The sequence below is a fragment of the Macrosteles quadrilineatus genome, unplaced genomic scaffold (genome assembly GCF_028750875.1).
Source record: "Macrosteles quadrilineatus isolate MER2022 unplaced genomic scaffold, UCM_ALF_1.0 Scaffold_1__1_contigs__length_201487025, whole genome shotgun sequence".
In the NCBI taxonomy this organism is placed as follows: Eukaryota; Metazoa; Arthropoda; class Insecta; order Hemiptera; family Cicadellidae; genus Macrosteles; species Macrosteles quadrilineatus.
In genome coordinates this window covers 89,882,511-89,905,891 of record NW_026542594.1, presented here as the reverse complement: position 1 = coordinate 89,905,891, position 23,381 = coordinate 89,882,511, and the positions used below count along the sequence as shown (strand labels likewise).

At 35.3% G+C, this 23,381-nt stretch overlaps 1 protein-coding gene across 1 annotated transcript in view; it reads right to left on the bottom strand.

Annotated features, from left to right (window-relative positions):
• The window catches only part of LOC128987248 (uncharacterized), a 29,127-nt gene extending 11,014 nt beyond the window's left edge, over positions 1–18,113 (bottom strand). Inside the window, exons 1-3 of the mRNA XM_054408042.1 lie at positions 17,985–18,113; positions 2,982–3,099; positions 1,273–1,482 (exon numbers count right to left, since the gene is read on the bottom strand). Of these exons, the coding sequence (XP_054264017.1) occupies positions 1,273–1,482; positions 2,982–3,099; positions 17,985–18,027 (371 nt within the window). The 5' untranslated portion in view covers positions 18,028–18,113. The remainder of the gene's footprint in view (positions 1–1,272; positions 1,483–2,981; positions 3,100–17,984) is intronic.
• Between the last annotated feature and the right edge of the window lie 5,268 nt (positions 18,114–23,381).

Below are 23,381 nucleotides of genomic sequence, written 5' to 3'. Positions count from 1 at the left end.
ACGAGTTGTAGAGAACGTCGGTTAAACCAGCAAAACTGTTATCCGGACTGGCTTAGGACCTGACCCGAGGATTCTGGATAAGAGGGAGTCTACTGTACATCAGGATGAAAACATTTATTATAGCTATAAAGACATAAAATTCTACAGAATATCTCCTTCAACATATGTTTTTAGCGAATTTCCCTATAGGGAAGTAGCTATTACCGTAGGTCTCATGGTAAGACCTAGGCCCGGGACCGATTTACTTTTTCATTTTGATGTCCCCAGAGGCCAAAAACGCCATTCGTTCAAATTTTTATATATGTATATGTGTCCGTCCGGACGATAACTTGAGTAATCTTTGTCCGATTTTGATAAAATTTGGTTTGAAGGTGTAAGGCGGGATAAACTTGAATGAGTTGGTGAACCAGCATAATCAGACCATGGGAACGGGGTTTAACAGGGGCTTTTATGGGGTAAAAATGGGTTTTTCTCATGTTTTACCCTTAAAACACAAAATTTATCAATTTTTCTCTAGACCTTTTAAAAGAGCTTCAAAAACAAATAATTTAGTATATCAAAGTGTTTTTGTACGGAGTTTGGTTATGGAGAAAATTCAAAAAATTTTTAATTTAAAATTCCCATGTTATTCTTATATGAAGAATATTGTAAAATGTTGTAGTTGGCTTGTTTATGGATATATTTTGATCGAATTTGGCAGATTTATTTATTTCATACTAAGCTGTTGATATTTTAATAAAAAACACACTTTATTAGTTTCCCTGTATCAGCTAACCTAGGTACTCGTTAAACATAAATGTTAATTTAATAGATTAATTGAAAATCAGTCCAGGCAAATGGAAATTCGCTTAGTCGGCAGGTTTGCTGCAGGGGGGGGGGGTATTTCTATTAAATTCCATTCCTAAATTAATTCTTTGCCATAAAATAAGCAAGAATTGATTGTTTGCTTAAACTTATTCTATAATAGTGCAAACAGTGCTCCGTTCAAAACTTTATTTTGGTGTAAAAATGCTTTTTAGATGTGAAATGTACCTATATAAAAACTCTCTTTATACTTCAAGATATAAAAATATAGGTTAAATATAGGTCTAGTGAAATGTCCAAAATAATTAATCTTAACTTGAATAAATTGGAGATTAAAATCTCAAATAACATTTTAATGAGACAAGAAATGTTTATCTGCTTTATTAATTGTTTATAATCTTTTATAAACGTCTAAACTATATTGAAAATTATTGCTTAGAGTAACAACCATATATTGTATGAGTTTACCTGGAGTTAGGGTTTGTGAGGTCGCCATCGTACCACTCCAGCATGTGGGATATAGTATCAAGGTAGCGACGAAAGGCTGAGAGAGGATGAGAGGACTGTCCAGTCAGTACAAGCACCTTGAGTATACTGGGGACTGCCAACACAACTAACAAGCCACTCAACTTGGACACAAACAGTGAGAAGTAGTTGTCATAGAAATACTTCTGTCCCCTGCAATCAGTAAGAAAAGCATCATCATACCACTCAAATACTACCATAGACTAACCAACACAAGTAGACTTCTCATCCCATTGTAAATTTTGAAGCACGTTTTTCGTGTCTAGTTCATGTACGTGACACAAAGGCGCTAGTGTCGATGAAACTTTGTTTCCATTATTTTAGGGTTAATTCACTGCTTTACTGTTTGGTTATATAACTAGGGGACAAGTTATTGTTTACGATTAGATCGTATTATTTGGTTAAACGAGGTTTTAAATGGCTGTAATAACGGGAAACAAATTGTAAACAAAACACGACCTCTACATAAACCGTACAGAACTAACAATAAAATTGTCTTCAGCTGTTCCATAAGGATGAGAAATCTACTAAGGGAGTATGTTTTATCTATGATACTACTATCCAGACCCAAACAATAATGAGTACTACCGGTACTAGTTTTGATAGAAGACTTATTGTTATACCCCTCAGTCTATCTTGACAACATATGGATTATCTATTACAAACAATGAATGCCATTATTTTAAAGTAATGGTGAATATAGACGAGTATGTTTTATCTATGATATAGATGTTTGTTGTTACTTACATTCTTTATTGTTCATTAGAAATTATATAAAGGATTTTACTTTCTAGTTATTCAACAAATTTTACGTGTTTTCCAGTGTGTGCATTTATTAATACCAAATATAGGCCACCGACTGGAGTCACAACAATTCTAGCCTCTGTAATCAGACAAAATGAAAGTGAAGAATCATCATGACACACAAACCATGGTTTACTATACTGTGAGCCACTAAGCTTGGACACACATAAAGAGTTAGAGTACTTAGTTGTCATAGCATACTTCTAACCTCTTCAATCAAACAAGTAAAGCACTGTCACTTTCTATCAATATCAATTATTTAAGATGGGGACACCACTATGTGCGTATTTTAACCCAAATATGAGTGAAGGATGAGTGTATAATGAGTGGCGCGATCTTGTAGTCTTGTTAGTGACTAAGGCCGACATGTTCCTTAGACACAGCTGTTAATTAATAGCCCATACAGCTAATGGCGACTAAAGGGACCTACAGTTTATAGTGGAATCCGAACCACATTTTTCCTTGGTATGTACGAATTGGTCTAACTATCAGGATAGTACTGCGGATAGTCGTAGTACTCACCCGTGCGGACGTTAATCCACACCAGGGAGTATCGCATCCACAGTGCATGCCTATAATTATACACAATTGGTGACCTCCTAGTAGCTGACGACGCCACCCGTCCCAGTACCAACATTACTCTCAAATACCATGTTAGGAAACCCCTTTAGCAATTTTCAGAGTAGAAAATCCTTAGTTTTGTCTTATTAATATGAAAGTTCTACAAGCCAGTAAATAACTATAGTATAGTTAGTATTGTATAGTTTACTAACACAATTTTATTTTTGGTGCTGTATGGGATACGTGGGGAAACGTTGCTGGTTACACGTGACTAGACTATTAGTTACCTTCTAAACTTTTCCTCATTGTACCACGCAGGCAGGAGAAAAACTTGTTTAAGATCAAGTGGTACGTCTCCTCCTTTATCCAGGATACAGCTTGCTACATCGTTAATGGTTATGCCATCTGCAATAGAATAACATTTACATTTCCATGCAACAACACCCCATCATCTAACTTCAGGATTATCTTACAAATTGAAGGGAAGGAATTTAAATTCAAGGCCCAAAGGTTGTGGCTCTTACTGTATGTTATGAGGATTCTAAAAAAATTCACTTTCATTCTGAGATACTTAATATTTAGGCTAGTTTTGTATCTTTATAAAGTTGTCAATCTTTTTTCAAGCCACAAACATATCAAAATAAAACATTTAATAAACTTCCCATTACATTAAAAATCATCATCGAAAACAAAAGTGATGTCTCGATGTCTGTGTGTGTGTGTGTGTACGATTTTGGTGAGATTTGGTAGGTGGGTTAAATCTACGTTATATTATCTAGGCGTTTAGTTTATTTTTATTTTTATTGTGATTTTCTCATAAAACCCCATAAAATAACGGGAAAATCTCATTTTTAAACAAACTGCCCAAACGATTTGATTAAAATTTAGTATCTTATAGCACTTTTAATTTGTAATAAAATGTTACCGTACAACCCTTATTGCTGTAAAAATTAAGGTTCAAAGGTTATTGAAACCTATGTGATTTTCCCATCGCTATAAAATAACGGGAAATCGGATGTCAAAAAAAAAAGCCAGAAAGGTATTGATTAAATTTGGTATGCTATAGTTTTTTTTTTTTTTTTACCCTAAACTAAAGTGTACAACCCCTATTGCTGTACAAGCTATGGTTCAAAAGTTATAGCTTTGTGATTAGCTCCATTAGTTACTCCCACTCCCACTGAATGGAATGATGAGGGTTGTTGACAAGCTAATGGGAGAAAGTATGTGTTAGATTTCTGGATACAAAATAAGAGACTAAGACTTTCCAGTCCTATTGACATAGGTTATTATTTAAAAAAAATGTATAATGTTATTTATAAGATAAAGATTAAGATAGATTTATAAAAGATTTAGTTCGTAAGATAAGTTGAAAATAAGTAAAAGATTAATTTTATTCCACTATAGATAGTTGTATACAAATCCAAGATATATCTAATGGTTTTTGCTCTTGGCAGGGAGCCACAAATTGTAAAATTTACTAATGATAAAAATATTCATATCTTTGGTGCTGGCCTTGAACTTCTGTTACAGATGTTATACCCCTTTCTCTAAGTCAAGGTTTTGTGTGATATCTCGATATCTGGTATTTAGTTTGTCACTGTCTCTGGTTTACCCAATGTAGATTAAACACAAATTGTTGAGTGAAATATTCAACTAGTTACTTCAAGTGTGGTAGAAGTGTTCTGCTTTCCTTAATGTTCATTAACAACACTTTTTTAAATATTTAGAAAGTATAATTCGGGTTTTCTGTCAATAAAAGTGTAAATAGTAAATCAAGGTAAACGACCCAAAAAGTCTGTGTATATTTCAGATAGCTCATTTAACACAGTAGGTAATGTATTTAATGTAAACCACTGTAGTGTGTATTTCATATAGTACACTCTGATGAGTATAAACACTGTAAAATGTTATTATCATGGTGGCAATGTTTGACCGAATAAAAGTTGCCTTGCCGTGGTCCGATCATCACGCCACCCTCAACCAACACAGAACACAAATCAGAACAGAACACAGAACACGACCTGATCATACTACTCTTTTCCCGGCATCCCACTCGTCTCGTGTCAGTCTCAGTCTCAGTCACGAGACCTTCCCAACAGGAACACCCCCACCACTGTGTCGTGCGTGCCGAACGCTTCTTTTGTCGACTGTATATAGCTATAGAAACGGGACAGCGGATCGGAACGCCGAACGCGTATTTCCGTCTCCGGAGTCCGGTGTACCAAACCAATCACCGAGCCTACTTTAATAAAAAACACTGGTAAAACTAAAAACGTTAGTCTCTAGAGGACTGCAATTCCTTTAATTTAACTCCTTATCCATAATTATATAACGATTTGCTGATGAGATATTGGGACCCAAATTTAACATTGTTCTTATGGAGCAAAAACCCAACATGGCTTCCACTGATGAAGACTCTTAACCTACAAACGTTTTGACGATAGCAACGACGACAGGGGTCGCCGGAAGACTGTCCCCCGGAAAACTACCCCCCCCCCCAAGCAGGTCCCTACGTCATATTGACGTCAAAGACCGGGGGGGCAGTTTTCCAGTCACGGACACTCAAATTTAGTTGTCAAACAGTTCTAATCTAACCTAACCTAACCAACCAAACTTGCTGTAACATTTCTAAAATCGGTTTTATATTCACCACATGCCTTTTCTATTATCCAACGGAATTACTCGAATTAAAATTAAAATTACATAGCATGATTTGTCTAGGGGGGGTAGTATTCCAGTCGCGGACACGGCTTCCATATTGGTTAGTTAGCAGATTTTGTGACGTCACGTTTCACCTGGGGGGTAGTTTTCCGGGGGATAGTATTCCGCATCCCCGACGCGACAGCAACAGTCAACAGTGATAGAGTCACCATTAGGAAACAATTTTTGCCGCGAACAGTTCGGCAATTATCGGTAAGATTCGGAGTTTTCGTTACGGCATGGTGGTGGGGGTTGTTCCTGTCGGGAATGTCTCGTGTTTCACGATACCATGAGCTGCCGCCTGCTGAATTTTTATTTCAGCTGCAGTATTTTTAATATGGTCAAAATGAGAGCATTCTATTGGCTGAGGGAACACCATTACCGCAACGATACGGCTTGTAGCTATCTGCCTCGGTTGTGTAATGGATACAGTGCTGGGCTGAGAATCTAAAGGTACCAGGTTCGAAATATCGGTGCCATAAACTTTTTATCTAAGATTTTTGCATTATCAGCAAGTTTGGTTAGTTTGATTAGGTTATGACAGTTTAATTTTATAATTAAAAAATTTTTAAATTGAATTTGAGGCATTTATAGTTTTGTTTTATGAACAGAACTATTTTTTTGATAAGTAAACCTTCATTCAATTTTTTCTTTATCAGCAAGTTTGGTAAGTTAGGTTAGGTTATAACATTTTAATTTTATAATTAAAAAACTAATTTTAAATATTTTTAGTTTTATAATATTTTTTTTATTTCTAATTTTTAAACTCTTATTTTGTCCGTATTCAAAAACTGCAACTGAAATAAAAATTGTGCCTCCCGCCTCCCGCATAGGCTCCCTTGATGACACCTAACCCCCGTTCTACTCCCGTCCGAATCGGCCGCGGCATTTTAACATTAATATGTGATCTTATTTCATCTTAACGTCACTGCAAAGACTATTCTCCTCATCAAAACAAATTCTACAATCAAGTACACAAACATCAAAACTGAGCCCCTAGTACACTCTCGTCGAGACGTTCGCCGAGTAATTCGGGCGAGAGCTTATGGGAGGTAAACGTGTACACTCTCGCTTTGTCTCGCAGTGGAAATTGAGGCAAACTTCGATGTGGAAGTAGCGCTCGCCACTCAGTCTCGGGTCCTTTGCTTTGACTGACGGAGCGCCGGCGAGCACGTGGCGAGGCGAGGCGAGGAGAGGCGACCCGAGTCAAGGCGAGAGAAGACGAGCGCACCGAGCACACTCTCGAACTCGCCAACGCTATCCTATTAGGCTAGTATAAAACCATAGTATTTTAAATTGTTACATTTGAAGTTACAAGTTAAAGGATTGCTAAAACCATAGAACATTTAATTTGAAAGAGTATTTTATATAACTTTGCCTAAAAATGTAACTTCCAAAAATTGTCTAAAAATGTAAATTAAATATTAAGCTTGAAGTCCTATAGAAAGCGATTCTTCGTCTTGGATATGGCAAATACATATAAATTAAATTGGCAACTAAAACACCAATGAGATGATGAATTACCCTTCCCCACAACCGCCTAAATGTAATAAAGGACTGTATTCATTGGCGACATGTTGTATAAACATTTGATTGACTCATTCATTGTCATTGACTGCATAGTCAATTGTTGTATAAATAACTGATATAATAACAATAGTACCGTTACGTATTGTAATATAATGAAATAAAAAGTGTGTACCTAATTGTTTATCTACTTTACGTTGAGTGAATTGTGTAGTTTGTTCAATCATACTCCCTAATTGAGTATGCTTAATCTATGGTTCAATCAAGCATCGATCCCTATACCTTATCCTTAATAACTTACAACCATCCTTGGCCCTCTATCAAGTACATTTTGAAGTACAATTAGTACGTCAATTTGAAATTGGCCACTGACCAAGTGTGGTGTGATCAAGACAAACTTTTCAAGTTTAATATTTTTACTAAGTGAACCCTTTCCTGTTGTGTAGCCGAACAATAACTAGGGTGGTCTGTCGTTACACTTTAGACGCATAAATGAGCGAAGCATTTCAATGGTCTATGGCTCAATGGCTAAAGCAGCTTACAACCTACAATATGTTCCCTTTCAGCAGATTCACCGTTTGTTTGTCCGATATTATTTAAGTACTAAAGAATGACAAATTTATCTGATAGTTCATTTATTTAGTTAAGAATAAGAATAAGAATTGATAAAAGGTTATTAGACATGTGTATTTGACATTTCGTTTAAACGGTCAAGAGCTTCTTTCTTCTTTGCCCAAGATCCGTGTCTGTTAATTGACATCAATCGGTCTAGTGAAAATGGTGGATCCAGAAGCAGGCCTTCAAAAGTCTTAACTCTTGATAGGCCTACGTAGGACAAACCTAAGCCATATTCTGAAGATCCAATGTCCACAACAGCCGGGATGTACTCGTGGAATCAACATTTATTTGTTCTACAATCGTCGGGTCAGTTAATTCGTTCGGGACACTTGACACATCCATATTATTTAACGCCGTGAATTTAGTTGCATTTGAACGACAACGCGAACAAATCGGTGATTGGTTTGAGTTGGCGATGACAGTTAGTGCAAGTGTAAAATTTTAGTGCATCTAATTCATGTTGGAATTGATTAGCTAACTGCCTATCATTATCAGCTTCTTCCGCCACTGCTTCATCTGGTTCTTCTTGTTCACGACGCCACTCTCTTACAATATTTGCATTATTGGTGCGACGACCAATATTACGACGTGGCCTTTGAGGCATGCTCAAAACAAATATTGCAAAATTGTTACTTCCATTGATAAACTGTTACATTCCAACTTTAACCTAGGATGAAAGTAAACATTGAAATGTAAACAAAACAATTACAAACAATTAACATATGTTTATCTTATTTAATTGAAACTAGATAAACCCATATGTCATAAAACCCAATATAGTTTTTCTTTCAACTTACATTAAAATAACAAGCGAAATAGCGTGACCCGTAAAATAAAATCCAGAAGGAAAATTGCTAATATTTTTTACCAAAACATTGTGCTCAGTATTCTTTAGCTGGGGCGTTGGCCAAATTTCATATCAATTGGTCAAGCCATTACATTCTGATGCTCTTACAAAGAAGTTACAGTGAGGGAAAGTGAGCTTCGCTCAACAAAATATGTCATGTACTTAATTACACTATTTGCCTTCCTTGATAGTTTAATAAATATGTAGATTTGAAAATTCTATTAATTGATCTACATAGTTTGAGTTAAGTTCAATCACTTAAGCAGCTTATCCAGCAGTCTCAAGTCTTGGGAAGCAGGTGCGTCGGGTAAGCTGCTTATAGGCCACGAGAGACTACTTTGCAGTAGGTAAGTTATTCTAGTCTTGGATTCGCCGCTGTCAGCCGATGTTATTTATCTGACTACGTATCCTTGATAGCAAAACCAAACCATGAACAAGACGAGTGCCTACATTATAACGCTCGCGAGAGATGCTAGCTACTGCTACTGAAGAGTTGTTTACCAATAATGGCTACCTACATTATAACGCTCGCGAGAGATGCTAGCTACTGTAGAGTTGTTTACCAATAATGGCTACCTACATTATAACGCTCGCGAGAGATGCTAGCTACTGTAGAGTTGTTTACCAATAATGGCTACCTACATTACAACGCTCGCGAGAGATGCTAGCTACTGAAGAGTTGTTTACCAATAATGGCTACCTACATTATAACGCTCGCGAGAGATGCTAGCTACTGTAGAGTTGTTTACCAATAGTGTTAATGACAATGCAACAAACTGTAGCTTTAGTGCAGCCTAAAAAAACGCGAATATATCCTACGCTCTATGAGCATGTAAGGTGTAAATTTCGATGGGGGTAAAATCTACACCTCGTAAGCTTCGGATCTGCTACAAGTCGGGTGTGTCCAAATTTGTTATTATTTTTAAAATTAAAAGGTTACTTCACCTTTTAATAAAAACCAATAAATCATCAAATACAAATAACTTAACTAAAGAAAATTAATTGCACAACTAACAAAATACGTACTTGGGCTCCCTGAGTTATTTCACCCGGGTGTGACGTGGGGAAGATATCACTACTAAATAACTTTTAGGTGAATCCTGGGGGTGTATAGCGTTTTGTACTTTAGTTAATTGACCACAAGACGGGACGGATAACGACAAGGCTGTTCCGCCCGTCACGGGAATCGGAGTTTTGCCAACGGGTGTCAGGTAGATGGGGGGGATGCCTTCGGCCACCTCTTGGTGCGGAGATTTGCCAACGGTGGTGGTGGGAGAAAGAGTGTAACGGAGGGAGGGAGAGCGATTGTAAGGGTTGTCTACGCTTGCGCTTGGCAGTTATGCGCTTGTCGCAGTGGGTTAGGTTAGGTTAGGTTAGGTTAGGTTAGGTTAGGTTAGGTTAGGTTAGGTTAAAAATTCAATACATTTCCTTTCACAGTCAGAGGTGCATAACTCCATTACTTTGAACACAGTCAGCATCCTGCCTGGTTTGTCCACCCCTATAGCGGAAGCCACCCTCACGGTCACGTGTAATCTCTCTCTCTCCCCCTAACCCTCTCGCGCAACCCACAACCGTTGGCAAAACTCCGCAGTATGTGGAATTCATGGATGGGGACCCTTTCTACCTGATACCCGTTGGCAAAACTCCTACACTCGCCCGTCACCTACCGGTACTTAAAGATCGGAATCGGTAAAAAACGAATAAATCTAAACAGGGTTTTTTGCCCGCCACCTATTAGTTCGGTCTTGATTTATTACTGAAATAAAACACAGTACTTTATTCTAGCGTACTAAAGGTACATAAACAATACCTAAAATAATGTGACCAAGGAATTAGTTTTGTAGACAGGGCTGTTCCGCCCATCACCTATCACTTCAATTTAATAAAACTATGAATATGTTCTGTAACTATAATTTAATATGAATTACAAGAGTAGAGCTGAAATACTATCGTATAACGATGAACGTGAGCTGTTTCACCCGTCCCTTAACAATATATTTAATCAAAATACTGTAGTATATTGTACATCAATTAGTCTACACCAAGAATTAATTTAAATTCAAGAAACAACTAGTAATAATACTTAACAGTCTTGTAAAGGGTTTAACCTATCTAGCTTGGAACTATTGTCGCCATCCTATAATTTCCACCAAAAAGGAATAACAAAAGCAGCTACAATAATATTAGTAAATTTAAAATATATTTAATAACGGAGTACTTACTGTTGGTGTCCGAAATGGGGACGACGACTGACTAAGTTAACTATACCAATACAGTAGGTTGGCTAGACCGCTAGAACATAGCGGGTTTATTAGTTTAGAAGGGAGTAGAAGAGAGAGATAAGTGACCTGACGAACTGTAGTCGCAGCTAGCAATGAATACACTGTATTCATTGCAGCTAGTCTGGGCGCGCGGCCGCGCTAGGGTGCGGGGTGTAGAGGGGAGTGTTTATTGCTCATTTCCAAAAACATCTGGCCCACACGGCTCTCTGGGGTTGTTCAGCGCCTCACTGTTGTCTTCATGGCTTTGGCGTGGGGGACGGTTAGTACAGAAGGGTCCGCGCGCCCAGACTAGCTGCGACAACTGACGCTGGCCGATCGAGATCGAATCAATCTCAAATCTTGATCACAGATATTGTCTGTGTCTTGATCCTAGGTCTTGGAGAACTCTCGCCCTACCCCTACCCTTCGACCTTAAGACGCTGCCAGTGCGGCGGGTGGACACTGCCGGTAACATTTCCCACTCCAATTTAAATAGGTCCAATTTGGGACCTTACAAGCAATGTATGCTTGCTTGCACAATTATATCGAATACGGCTTCAACGATTTATTTCCTTCAAATTTTGTACTGTAAATAATTTATTTCTGGCCTAAAAACGTGTTTCATGCAATTAAAATTGCCAACAATAATCGAATTACTAAAAAAAATTAAATCTAAATAAAAAAGTTAACAGTGAGCCTTATGGGTTATACTTTGGCAACGAAATAACAACGATCAAATCGTAAACATCATCAAAAGAAAAGAAATAAATATATCAGGTGATTATAAACATAAACAACAAACCAAAGAGGTGTTTAATTTATGACTGGAGAACAGTGAAATGGAAATGCTATCATTACAACTGAAGTTATCATGTCTATAAATCGTGATTTTGGTGCTGATTATTTTTATAAAATAGAGACTGTTTCAAAAAAAGACTTTACAACTTTTTAAAATTCATATAAATTTAATAAAACAAGGTACAGAGCTGGTTTTGGTGTTGTTTTAAAGGAAAACACTTCAAGTTTTTTTTTTACAGGTACCTTAAACTAAAGATTTTCTATTTGGCATCCGTTGCTTATGCTGCAGTCATCCAATCGGTAGTCGATTTCAATCAAGGTAACCGGCTACGCACAGGATCTACCCTACAGCGTTAACGAACGTTTACATTCGTCTAGACCTGGCCTTAAACTGTTTACCAGCACGTAATATAAGAACTTGATAAATAAAATTGCTGATTGTGATTGGCAAAGACATAGCATAAAAATGCATAGCTACAATATAACCTTATATTTTCAAACATATTAACAATTATTAATACCGTTTGCGGACGAGGTTACATCATAATTTTGGAATATCGTACATACATTTTATTTTATATAGGCTACAATCGACGTTTTATGAAAAACGCGGTTCTGTTCCCTGTCTGACTTTTTAAAGGACGTTTTAGTAAAAATCTAATCAGACAAATGGCAATTTGCTTAGTCTGCATGTTTGCTGCATAGACATTGGCTAACTAAAAATTACTATAGTTACTCATATCATAGTTAAAACATTATTAGCTTGGTATGAACCTCCATTAGCTGTTTTTTTATTTTTTTATTATTTGGTTCATGATTTATAAAAAGGTAGGGTACACGTTTGTAAACTTGATATCTTAAGATGCGGCGTATTTTACTACTTAAGACAAAGGTACTGCTAAGATTGATTTAAATGAGCTTAAAGCTATAACAAACTTTCCAATCCGGTTATCTTATGAAACATGTTTGGCAAGATTTGGTGGAGAGTTTCTTTCGCAACCTTGTCATTGGCCCGCCTGAACCGTGGAGTATTTGGTTACATGTGATTATTCCTTGTTTACTCAATTCTAATTTTACCAATTACAGCGGTGGGGCACACGGAAGATTTCTCAGGTGCCGTTTGACTTCACTAACTGCTGACGTCACTAACTGCTGCGTCTGAAGAAACAGACAATTTTATAATTTTCTATTATTAAATTAAACCATATTAAACTGTCATAACCTAACCAAACTAACCAAACGTGCTGATAATGGAAAAATCGAATAAAGGTTTACTAATATAAAAAAAATACTTTTGTGAATAAAATAAAATTATAAATGCCTAAAATTCAATTTTATAATTTATCAATTATAAAATAACTGTCATAACCTAACCAAACCAACCAAACTTGCTGATGTGAAAAATTAGTGCCGCCGGCGGGATTTGAACCCGGTACTTTCGGATTACCAGCCCGCAGCGCTATCCATTACACCACCGAGGCCGATGGCTCAATACCGTATCGTTGCGGTATTGGTGTTCCCTCAGGCTGCGGCTCCACTTGCCGTAAATTGTCGCGCTGCAAATTGTAGCGCGCTACACGCTACAGTTGGTGGCTCCACTAGCAGCAGAGTACGAACTACAATCTGCAGCGTCCTCAGATGCATCGTGGCTCCACTAGCAGTAAGTGTAGCGCGGAGGTAAACGTGGCCCTGGATCATGCCTCAAATTAACATTCGTAGTGTTGTTATCAGTGTACTTTATCAAGACGACGCCGATCACAGCAGGAAAATGGTGGATCCATCCAATATTAAGCAACGTTAAGTCCGAAGGGATGTTCCACACAGCATACTGAAAGTATTCAGACAAGTTTTTTTGAATATTATCGAATGTCCCAAAACTCGTTTGATTACTTAATAGGATACCAAACTAAGAGAAGCAATTGGAGTATAGGAAAGGTTTTCCCAGTGACATTAAGGTAATTTTAGTGTACTGAATTTTAACTAATTAATTTTATTCAACCTCAGAAGTAATATTTCTAAGTAACCAATGTAAGGTGAATATCAATATGAGTTTCGTGAGTTTTTTTATTATAGGGATAATTATAACAATTGTACGACTGTTGCACTTAAAAACAAATTGAATGTTTTCACGTATTTGTTTCTCCAATCATACTACTGTTTTACTTTATAATATAAAGTAGGAAACCCCTTACACAACCTCTATAAAACAAGATTCCCACACTCCCGATGTAATAATTTAATAAATTTCTAATATAAAAACTTCACAGTCCAGTTCAGGCTCCATTGATTACAAATCAATCCACAAAAATAAAAATAAAACTAAAGACACTAAAAAGTGTATTGTCCATGTATGCCTGTCGGCTGTACGTACACTGACTTGGCGCGGCACTACAATCTACAACTAGTGGAGCCACCTGTTGGCTGCAAAATGTAGCGCGAAAATGGTCCGAGTTCCATTCCCGCGCGACGCTACATTCTACGGCGCGCTGTAAAATGTAGCGCGCTGCAGACTGTCGCTAGTGGAGCCACCTTCGTTTGATCGCTGCATTCCCATTTCCTCAACTGACGAGCTACAATTTGCAGCGCGGCAATCTACGGCAAGTGGAGCCGCGGCCTCAAAGTGATGTCAGCAGTTAGTGACGTCAAACGGCACCTGAGAAATCTTCCGTGTGCCGTTTCGCCAATCACAGTGCTTTAGAATGCATTAGGAGCAGGTTATGTTTAGAGGGAATTCCGTTATTGGCTGTCAATTTTAACTTCTATCATACTTAAAACGAAAGAAAAAGGACATGAAATTGACCAATGTCATCATACAAAAACCTCATAGTACGACTCCTAGCTGTTTTATTTCTACAACGCAATGACAACAATGTACGGATTGTTAAATTCGTCTTTACTCTTTTCATCGGTTATTTCCACATGTAATATCATGAGCATGAATCGGAAATCAAATCTGTGGAACTTAGCAAATTATGCAATTAACAGGGTTGGTACGGTCAGGGAAAACCTGGAAATGTCAGGAAATTTTGTTGGTCTGGAAAAGTCAGGGAATTTTGGAAAAAATCTGGAATTTCTCTTGAAAGACTACATTTTTTACAGATATGCTACATTTTGCATCTACGTCTCAATACTTGGTCAAAAACATCGAAGTTAGACGAAAACATCGATGTAACAAAAACATCGAACATCGACAGACATTCTATCATCACCCTCTGATTACTGGCTTTAATTGAACGCACTGAGCTCCCAGTGTTTCTACACGACCAAAAGAATATAATCCCGGTCACTGGGTTTTTTTATGTTAAATTAGACATATTGTGTTTAAATAGTTGTTTTAACATTGCTATTATATTTTTTTAAGGTAATTTTTTCGATTGGGGTTAGTTTTTCATTAAAATAAAGCATAGTAAATAAAAACGGACGTCATAGCCAAAACTCCTGTTTTATCCCACATCCCCTTCAAATCCCGCTCACGCTCTAAAAATCCTGTTTTTGGGATAATAATACCACGTATGGAAACACTGCTAGTACCGCGATGCACGGAATGATAGGCCTACATTCATCGTTTCAATTTCAATACGATACTGAATACAATTCCTCATTGAATTTATACCAATGATTCAACCTTTAATAAACTAAAAAAAAAACTGCACTTGTAGGAGTTTATAAAAAAAATTATCCTGTCAGTTGAAACATTAAATAGTTTAGTTTGGTACTACTTTTTGTCTCCGGTACAAGCATGGTAGTTATTTTTCCAATTTCACATGTTTCTTCCGATATAAACAGATGATATCGCAAGCAAAATATCGATATATATCAGTATCAGAAGCACCGTATCGTCTCAAGTGTAAATCAAGTGTAGTGTCAAGTCAAGGCCAAGTAGAACATAAAGTGTGAGGTTAAGTTAGTTGGTACTCCAGATTTTCTCCAATTTTCCAGATTCCAGATGTTTAATTCTTTTTTTATTGGTTTTATGAGTAAACTATTTAGGCCTACATTTTTTCTAATAATTCTTGATTCTGACTATTCGATATCGTCTTACGGTATACCTGGAAAAAGTATAATATCAGTCTGGAAAACCTGGAAAAGTCAGGGAATTTCATTTTCCAAAATCAGTACCAACCCTGAATTAATTATTTAGACATTTTGCTGCAATTTTTGGACACGGACCGAGATTCCCACAATACCTGCTCTGATCAATTTTGGTTTTAACTTACACCGCGAATCACAATTCAATAAGTTTAAAAATCTAATCGCAGAATAACAATAATTTAGTCACCATCATACCTTAAAAAGATATAAGGAAGATGATTCTCGATTTGCTTTTACAACATTATTTACAAATTCATGAGACTAAAAAGTGGATAAGATAAGGTATTAAGATTAAAAAATTAAACAGAGGGATTTTTAGGGTTTGGTTATAGGCACAATCATCTCGAATGACTGCCTGATGACCTATTTATCCAACTTCCAGGCTAAAGCTATTCTTATTATTACTACTATTTGAAACTGCGTACAGCTTAATTTTGTTAATTTATTTTCGCTTCGTTGCATAATTTTTCGTGTTACGCGCTTTAAATTTCCGTGTTTCTTTTGTGTATTCTTATTTTTAAATTTCTTAAAAAATACGGAACTTGCAAGTATCTTCACCTTTTTGGTGGTGTTTGGACGTATTCTTATAGCAAAAAGATTAAAAAAGAATATAAATATTTTGATACTATTTACAATGAACTACCGGTATTCATAAACTTTGTCATTTTAAGTAGGTTCCTAAGAAGGTATCGAAGTAAATAAATAAATAAATGCGTCGTTTTACTACAGTATCTGCAATTTTAAAAGTATAACATTTTACTACAGTATGCTGTTACATCGTTGACAATAAATACTTTCAAAACAATTAAATAAAATTTAGAACCTACATTTTGATCAAAGTCAGGGAATTACTACTTACGCAAAAAAGTTCTTAAAACCATGCTTATGTTTATTGAGCGAAGCTATTTGAGATCGGACCTTATGCAAACTGTAATCAGTTAACTCAATAACGGCTGATCATATTGAATCCAAACTTTTCAGGGTTATTTCGACAAACAGTGTTCATGTTATTAAACAAATAAATTTAAATTTGATAATGGCTTTACAATTTAAAAATAATATAATTTGTTTAGCATTAGCCTTATGCGTTGCTATGATGGTTACAAGATAACAACGTGGATGTAAACAAAGAATCATAAAATATTCTTGTTAAAATGAAAATGAAAAAAATTCGCACAGGCAATCCCCGCTAAAGCTTGCCTGTGCTTGTTCGGTACATCTCAGTCAAGGATGCACTTAAGATAAGGCTGTGGTCGACCTGGGAAAATAAAAATTTCTCGTCGGATTAATTTTATCTAGCGTTTTCACGAGTAAGAACAAGAACTGTCAAGGAATTGCTCATTGAGCAATTTTTGATAGGGAGAGTTACAGGCATAAACAAACAGTAAATGAAAGTTATGTGCTCTATATGTATGATAAAGTATTTTATTGTCATTAAAAGTTTTCTTAAGTTTTTATCTTATAGTCTAGAATAAACAAATAAAAGATTATTTGTTAATCTTTTTTTCACTCCGCTCAATTGGCGGACCTGAGACCGCACACCTAGTATTTTTTAACGAGGTCATTACCCGAAGGGTAATTTTTCCAAACAAAACCAGACAGTTTTTTACTGCAATTCATACAGTGATTCTCAGCAGATTTTATTGTTGTATTCACATGGTTTTCAACTAATAATGCTTGTCTGAACTTCTCTCCTTAATTCAACAGAAAATCTCTGTTTATTCACCAATATTAAAATGAGACAATAATATTTAACTAAATGGAGTCATCATGAGCAGTTGTCGCAAACGGGAATTTATGTAGCTTGAGTATATTGTACATACTTTGCTGTATTCTACGACTGCGTTGAGCTATGGTTATGTTGCGTTATCGCACCATCGATGCACTACTGTCGTAAATATCCAGGTACAGTATAGCCTGTGTATATATATAAAATATAATATCAAATTTACGTTGACTGCTAGTTTATAGGTATATCTTCATAAAATTTGAACGTTTTACCGCTTCCATAGGACGGTTATGAAACGCTAACACGGTTATACAACGCGGCTTTTAAAACGTAATAAAATGTACGTAATTAAATCAATTTGAACTTCATTAAAATATAAAATCGTCAAACACAATTCTGGCAGGTAAAACAAAAAGGGGTCTTACTCCATTTTAATATCTCCCTTAACTAATATTTTTGTTAGAGTTAGAGTAGCCTAAGCATAATTACGTTCCCCAACTCATTTGGCAATATAGATGTGTTAAGAGTACACAGTAAGTTAAGTTATTAAAACTAAACTTAATGATTATAGCAAATTGTATGCATGCATTGTCCTACAGGAACTTTTCCTCTGTATACTGAACTATGTTTCTGTTAGTTTCTACTTGTTGGTTGACGACGTAAGTTTCTACAGGTATTCTACAGGCATCTATTGTCGTACGACTTGACCTCCACCAACCTTTGCTTCTGTTGGCATCCATCTCCAGCACCGTGTCAGTCATATTGCTTCACTACACCATGTTCACTGTTCACTCCCAGAGGTATGCGAATGATGCTGCTGGTAGAAGCTACGCTACAGCTGCAGTATGACAAGTGCGCCCCCCCCCCCCCCCACGGGGTGTGAAAGTGGTTTTTTGTAAACCAGTGAAAGTGAGACTTGTAATGTTACGGCCCCCTCCATCTCTCAAGGACTACACCGTCCGCTCCTCTGCACTCCGCCGTGGTGGTGGTCACTACACACATCTGTCACCTAGTCCGTGACACACAACTGGTTGCGTTGGTTTGTTCAACTTCATCGTTTTAGCGAATTTCCCATATAGGGAATAAGCTATTACCGTAGGTCTCATGGAAAGACCTGGACCCGGGACCGATTAACTTTTTCGTTTTGAGGTCCCCAGAGGCCAAAAACACCATCCGTTCAAATCCATATATAATATATATATATTTTCATTTAGATGTTCACTTTAGACATGTTTCAGACATAAGTCAATTTTCAAACTTCAAATACATTAAATACTTAACTGTTGTTTATTGTCTGTTTGTATATAAATAAATATAATTTAGATATACAGATGATTATTTATAGAATTAGACAGGATTTGGAAAAACATTTTTGTTACTGATTATTTAATTCTATAATTTAGTAAAAGATTGGGTTTCTTGAAAGAATTTGGCTATTTAAAATATGTTTGGATTTTTTAGATTATCTTCGTATATGAAATATTCTTCAGTTTAATCCATTCGATTTCCTTTGTTTAAAACTTTTAGAATTTTCATGTCGTTTTTTAAATTCGTGTAATTGTGGTGGGTCGATAAAAGGTGTTCAGCAAAGTTTGATTTCATGGATGTTCTGTTGTTACTCTTAAGAGCTTGAATGTGCTCTTTGAATCTAGATTTAAAATAGCGTCCAGTCTGACCAATTTTGTCGTAGATGTCTTGATGTTCTTTATTTGTACCGTATTAATGTTATTTGTTATCATATTGAAAGCGTTATTTTTTGTTTTAAAGCCAATTTTGTATTCAGAATTTTGAAAAGTTTTTTCTTGTAGTCCAGTTGTATTGATGGGATACTAATGAATTTCTCATTCTTCTTTCTTTGTTGTGTTCTTGATTTAGATTTTTCTTTCTTTTGATGTTTCTAATCATATTGTAGATGATGTTTTGCTTATAACCATTCCTTGATGCTAAGTTTTTAATTTTGTTTAATTCTATATCGTAATTTTTCTTTGTCATTGGAATGTTCAAAAGACGATTTAGCATGGATCTGAGAGCAGATAGTTTGTATTTCCAAGGATGGTTAGAATTTGAAGGTATCATTAGGTCTGATTGAGTTGGTTTTCTGTTAAATTTGTATTAAAAATTGATATTAATATGTAGGCTTCTACTAAAAATATAATATTCAGGGTGCTCAGTTGTACTTATTTACTACAATAATTTAATATAATATATACATATTTTTATCAAAAGAAAGAAAAATCAAGATCAAGAAGTAAGAACACAACAAAGAAAGAAAGAAGAAAGAGAAATTCATTAGTATCCCATTCAATACAACTCTTAACAGGACTACAAGAAAAACTTTTCAAAATTCTGAATACAAAATTGGCTTTAAAACAAAAAATAACGCTTTCAATATGATAACAAATAACATTAATACAAATAAAGAACATCAAGACATCTATGACAAATCTGGCATTTACAAAATTAACTGCACTGATTGTGAACACTTACTTCTACATTGGTCAGACAGGACGCTCTTTTAAATCTAGATTCAAAGAGCACATTCAAGCTCTTAAGAGTAACAACAGAACTTCCATGAAATCAAACTTTGCTGAACACCTTTTATCGACCAACCACAATTACACAAATTTAAAAAACAACATGAAAATTCTAAAAGTTTTAAACAAAGGAAATCGAATGGATTCAACTGAAGAATATTTCATATACGAAGAAAATCTAAAAAATCCAAATCATATTTTAAATAGCCAAATTCCTTCAAGAAACCCAATCTTTTGGACAAATTTTAAAAATTAAATAATCAGTAACAAAAATGTTTTTCGAATTCCTGTCTAGTTCTATAAATCATCTGTATATATAAATTATATTTATTTACAAACAAACAATATAAACAACAGTTAAGTGTATAATGTATTTTGAAGTTTGAAAATGGACTAATGTCCGAAACATGTCACTTCTTTTTATAAAATATAATATACAGGGTGCTCAGTTGTACTTATTTACTTAAATATTTAATATATATATATATATATATATATATATATATATATATATATATATATATACACAGGGTGAGTTTTATTTGTCCCCCCCCCAACTTTTTTCTACATTTTTTCAAATATCAATCCCAGACCACTTCCAAACATTGTTGGGTAGTAAGTACTTCATTTTGACAAGGTGGTCATTTCCGGCCGCCATCTTGGATCCGCCATATTGGATGCAAAATTTTTTTTCGAATGTAAAGGTGGGGTTGTGACCCATTATTTCGAACTACATTTTTACCCTGATTACAATGCCGCAAACTTTTTTAAAAATCTTGATTCATTCTAAAGTTACGAGGGCTTTTTAAAACTTTATTTTTAGCCCATTTTAACATTGTGCATTTACAAACTAAGACCATAATCCCAAAATAGTGCTAGATAATGATAAGTATACACTACCAGTAATTGTCCACCTATTTTCACTTGGTTATGACTGATGTATTTTTTTCGGCCGCCATCTTGGATCCGCCATTTTGAAATGTGATAAATTATTTTAAATATGAAGGGGGTGTTGTGACCCATCATTTCGAACTACTTTTTTAAGCTGAACTTAATTCCATAATCCGTTTTTCATTTTCATTTTTTGATTTTGAAATATTGACATTTTTAACAAAAAAATTTCAATATTTCATAAATAAAACTTGATAACAAAAAATGGATTGCGGCATTGAGTTTAGCTTAAAAAAGTAGTTCAAAATGATGGGTCACAACACCCCCTTCATATTTAAAATAATTTATCACATTTCAAAATGGCGGATCCAAGATGGCGGCCGAAAAAAATACATCAGTCATAACCAAGTGAAAATAGGTGGACAATTACTGGTAGTGTATACTTATCATTATCTAGCACTATTTTGGGATTATGGTGTTAGTTTGTAAATGCACAATGTTAAAATGGGCTAAAAATAAAGTTTTAAAAAGCCCTCGTAACTTTAGAATGAATCAAGATTTTTAAAAAAGGTTTGCGGCATTGTAATCAGGGTAAAAATGTAGTTCGAAATAATGGGTCACAACACCACCTTTACATTTGAAAAAAAAATTTTGCATCCAATATGGCGGATCCAAGATGGCGGCCGGAAATGACCACCTTGTCAAAATGAAGTACTTACTACCCAACAATGTTTGGAAGTAGTCTGGGATTGATATTTGAAAAAATGTAGAAAAAAGTTGGGGGGGGGACAATTAAAACTCACCCTGTATATATATGGGTGTGTGTCCGTTAGCACGATAACTCGAACAAAAACTATCCAATTTTGATGAAATTTGGCATAAACGTGTAAACCTACGGTTATTCGAACGAGTTCGCGAACCAGCATTTTAATCGGACCATGGGAAGGGGGGTTTATGGGGGGTTTTATGGGGTAAAAATGTGTTATATTGGTATATAAATATATATTTAAATATATATATATATATATATATATATATATATGAATTTGAACGGATGGTGTTTTTGGCCTCTAGGGACCTCAAAATGAAAAAAAACCGGTCCCGCGTCCAGGTCTTACCATGAATACTACGGTAATAGCTTATTCCCTATATGGGAAATTCGCTAAAAAAAAAACAGTTTATATTGATTTCACATATAATTGATATGTTTTACCGTAGCTGATGAGCTTTTTTAAAAGTTCAATCTTTACCTGCAGATCAGTGTGTATATATCACAATAATAAGCAAAAATAAACTAATGGAAAACTTTTATTACCTTTTGTTAGAAAGCCTACCAATATTATTGTTAATCAGGGCACAAATTTCACCAATTTATATATAAAACAACAACGAAATACATAACAGTAATTATTTTAACTCGTTCCATAGTTCAAAACGTGTATGTATTTGCATTAAATTACATTATTATTTAAAACATCAAGTAAAGAAACATAGTTACGTTACAGATTTTAGATACAAAAGTGAATTGATCGCAGTATAGTTTTGTGATATTCTCCATAGTCAAATTAAAGCAGTGTTTTAAATATACAACTACTAAGGAGATTTCTGTAAATTTAAAAAAAAGCTAATGTGAAGTAGGCCTAGATGATAGAAGAAAATATAATTAGTAGCTACCTCTGGACAGAATAAAAGTAGGTATAGTTAAAATTTAGTTTGTAAATTGAATTAAAACACAAATAAAAGTGTAAACATCAGTTACATTTTTACGACTGCACCAGTACATATTTCTTAGTTTTTAAAATCTATTAAAATCCCGATCCAAACATTTGTTTATCAGTTCAAATTTGTAAACATAAAGCTACCATATCAAAATTATTCGAAAATATTATACATTGTAATGATCCTTCTGTTTCCATGAAAATAAGTATATTTTCATAAATATATTAATCAAACTATTTTCATAATCATAAAACTTTAGAATCTTGGGAGCAGGAGCTGTACCTCTTAACCTGTGCTGTGAATGTCAAATTATAGTATTTACAGCTGACTTCAATTAATACTTTTTACTATTTTACATTCTTCCAAAATGTAAACATTGAAACTTTGAAAACCCATGGGACGTAGCCCAAGGGAAGTATAATAACAGGAATAGGCCTATATGTTAAACAGGTGTATAAGCTACCTTGATTCAAAATTTTATTTCAATCGGTTCAGTGGTTCTTGCGTTAGGTAACAGACAGATACACACACACGCACACGCACACACACAAACACACACCATCTCATTTTTGTATATTAGTATAGATTTATGGAAATATTTTAGTAAATATGTAATCAGACAAGTTGAAATTCGCTTAGTCTGCAAGTTTGCTGCGGCGGGGTATTATGTCAGTAAAATGTTTTTTCGTCATACTGCAGCAACAACAGCTGTTTTAGCGAATTTCCCATATTGTGTGTGTGGGTCGCCGGAATTTTATCCCCCTGGAATTTTACCCTCTGGGGCCTTTTTCATAATAAGGTACAAACTAATATTATTAGTAAATCTGCTGATCGCCCAATGCAAATCTAATGGAAATTACAAGTTACATGTTGTAACTTGTAAAGCTACGCGAGCACTATGGCGGCACGGCACGGACGCGTGGTACGGCACGGACGGCGTTTTTTAGAGGGGGTGCGCGCACTAGGGCGGC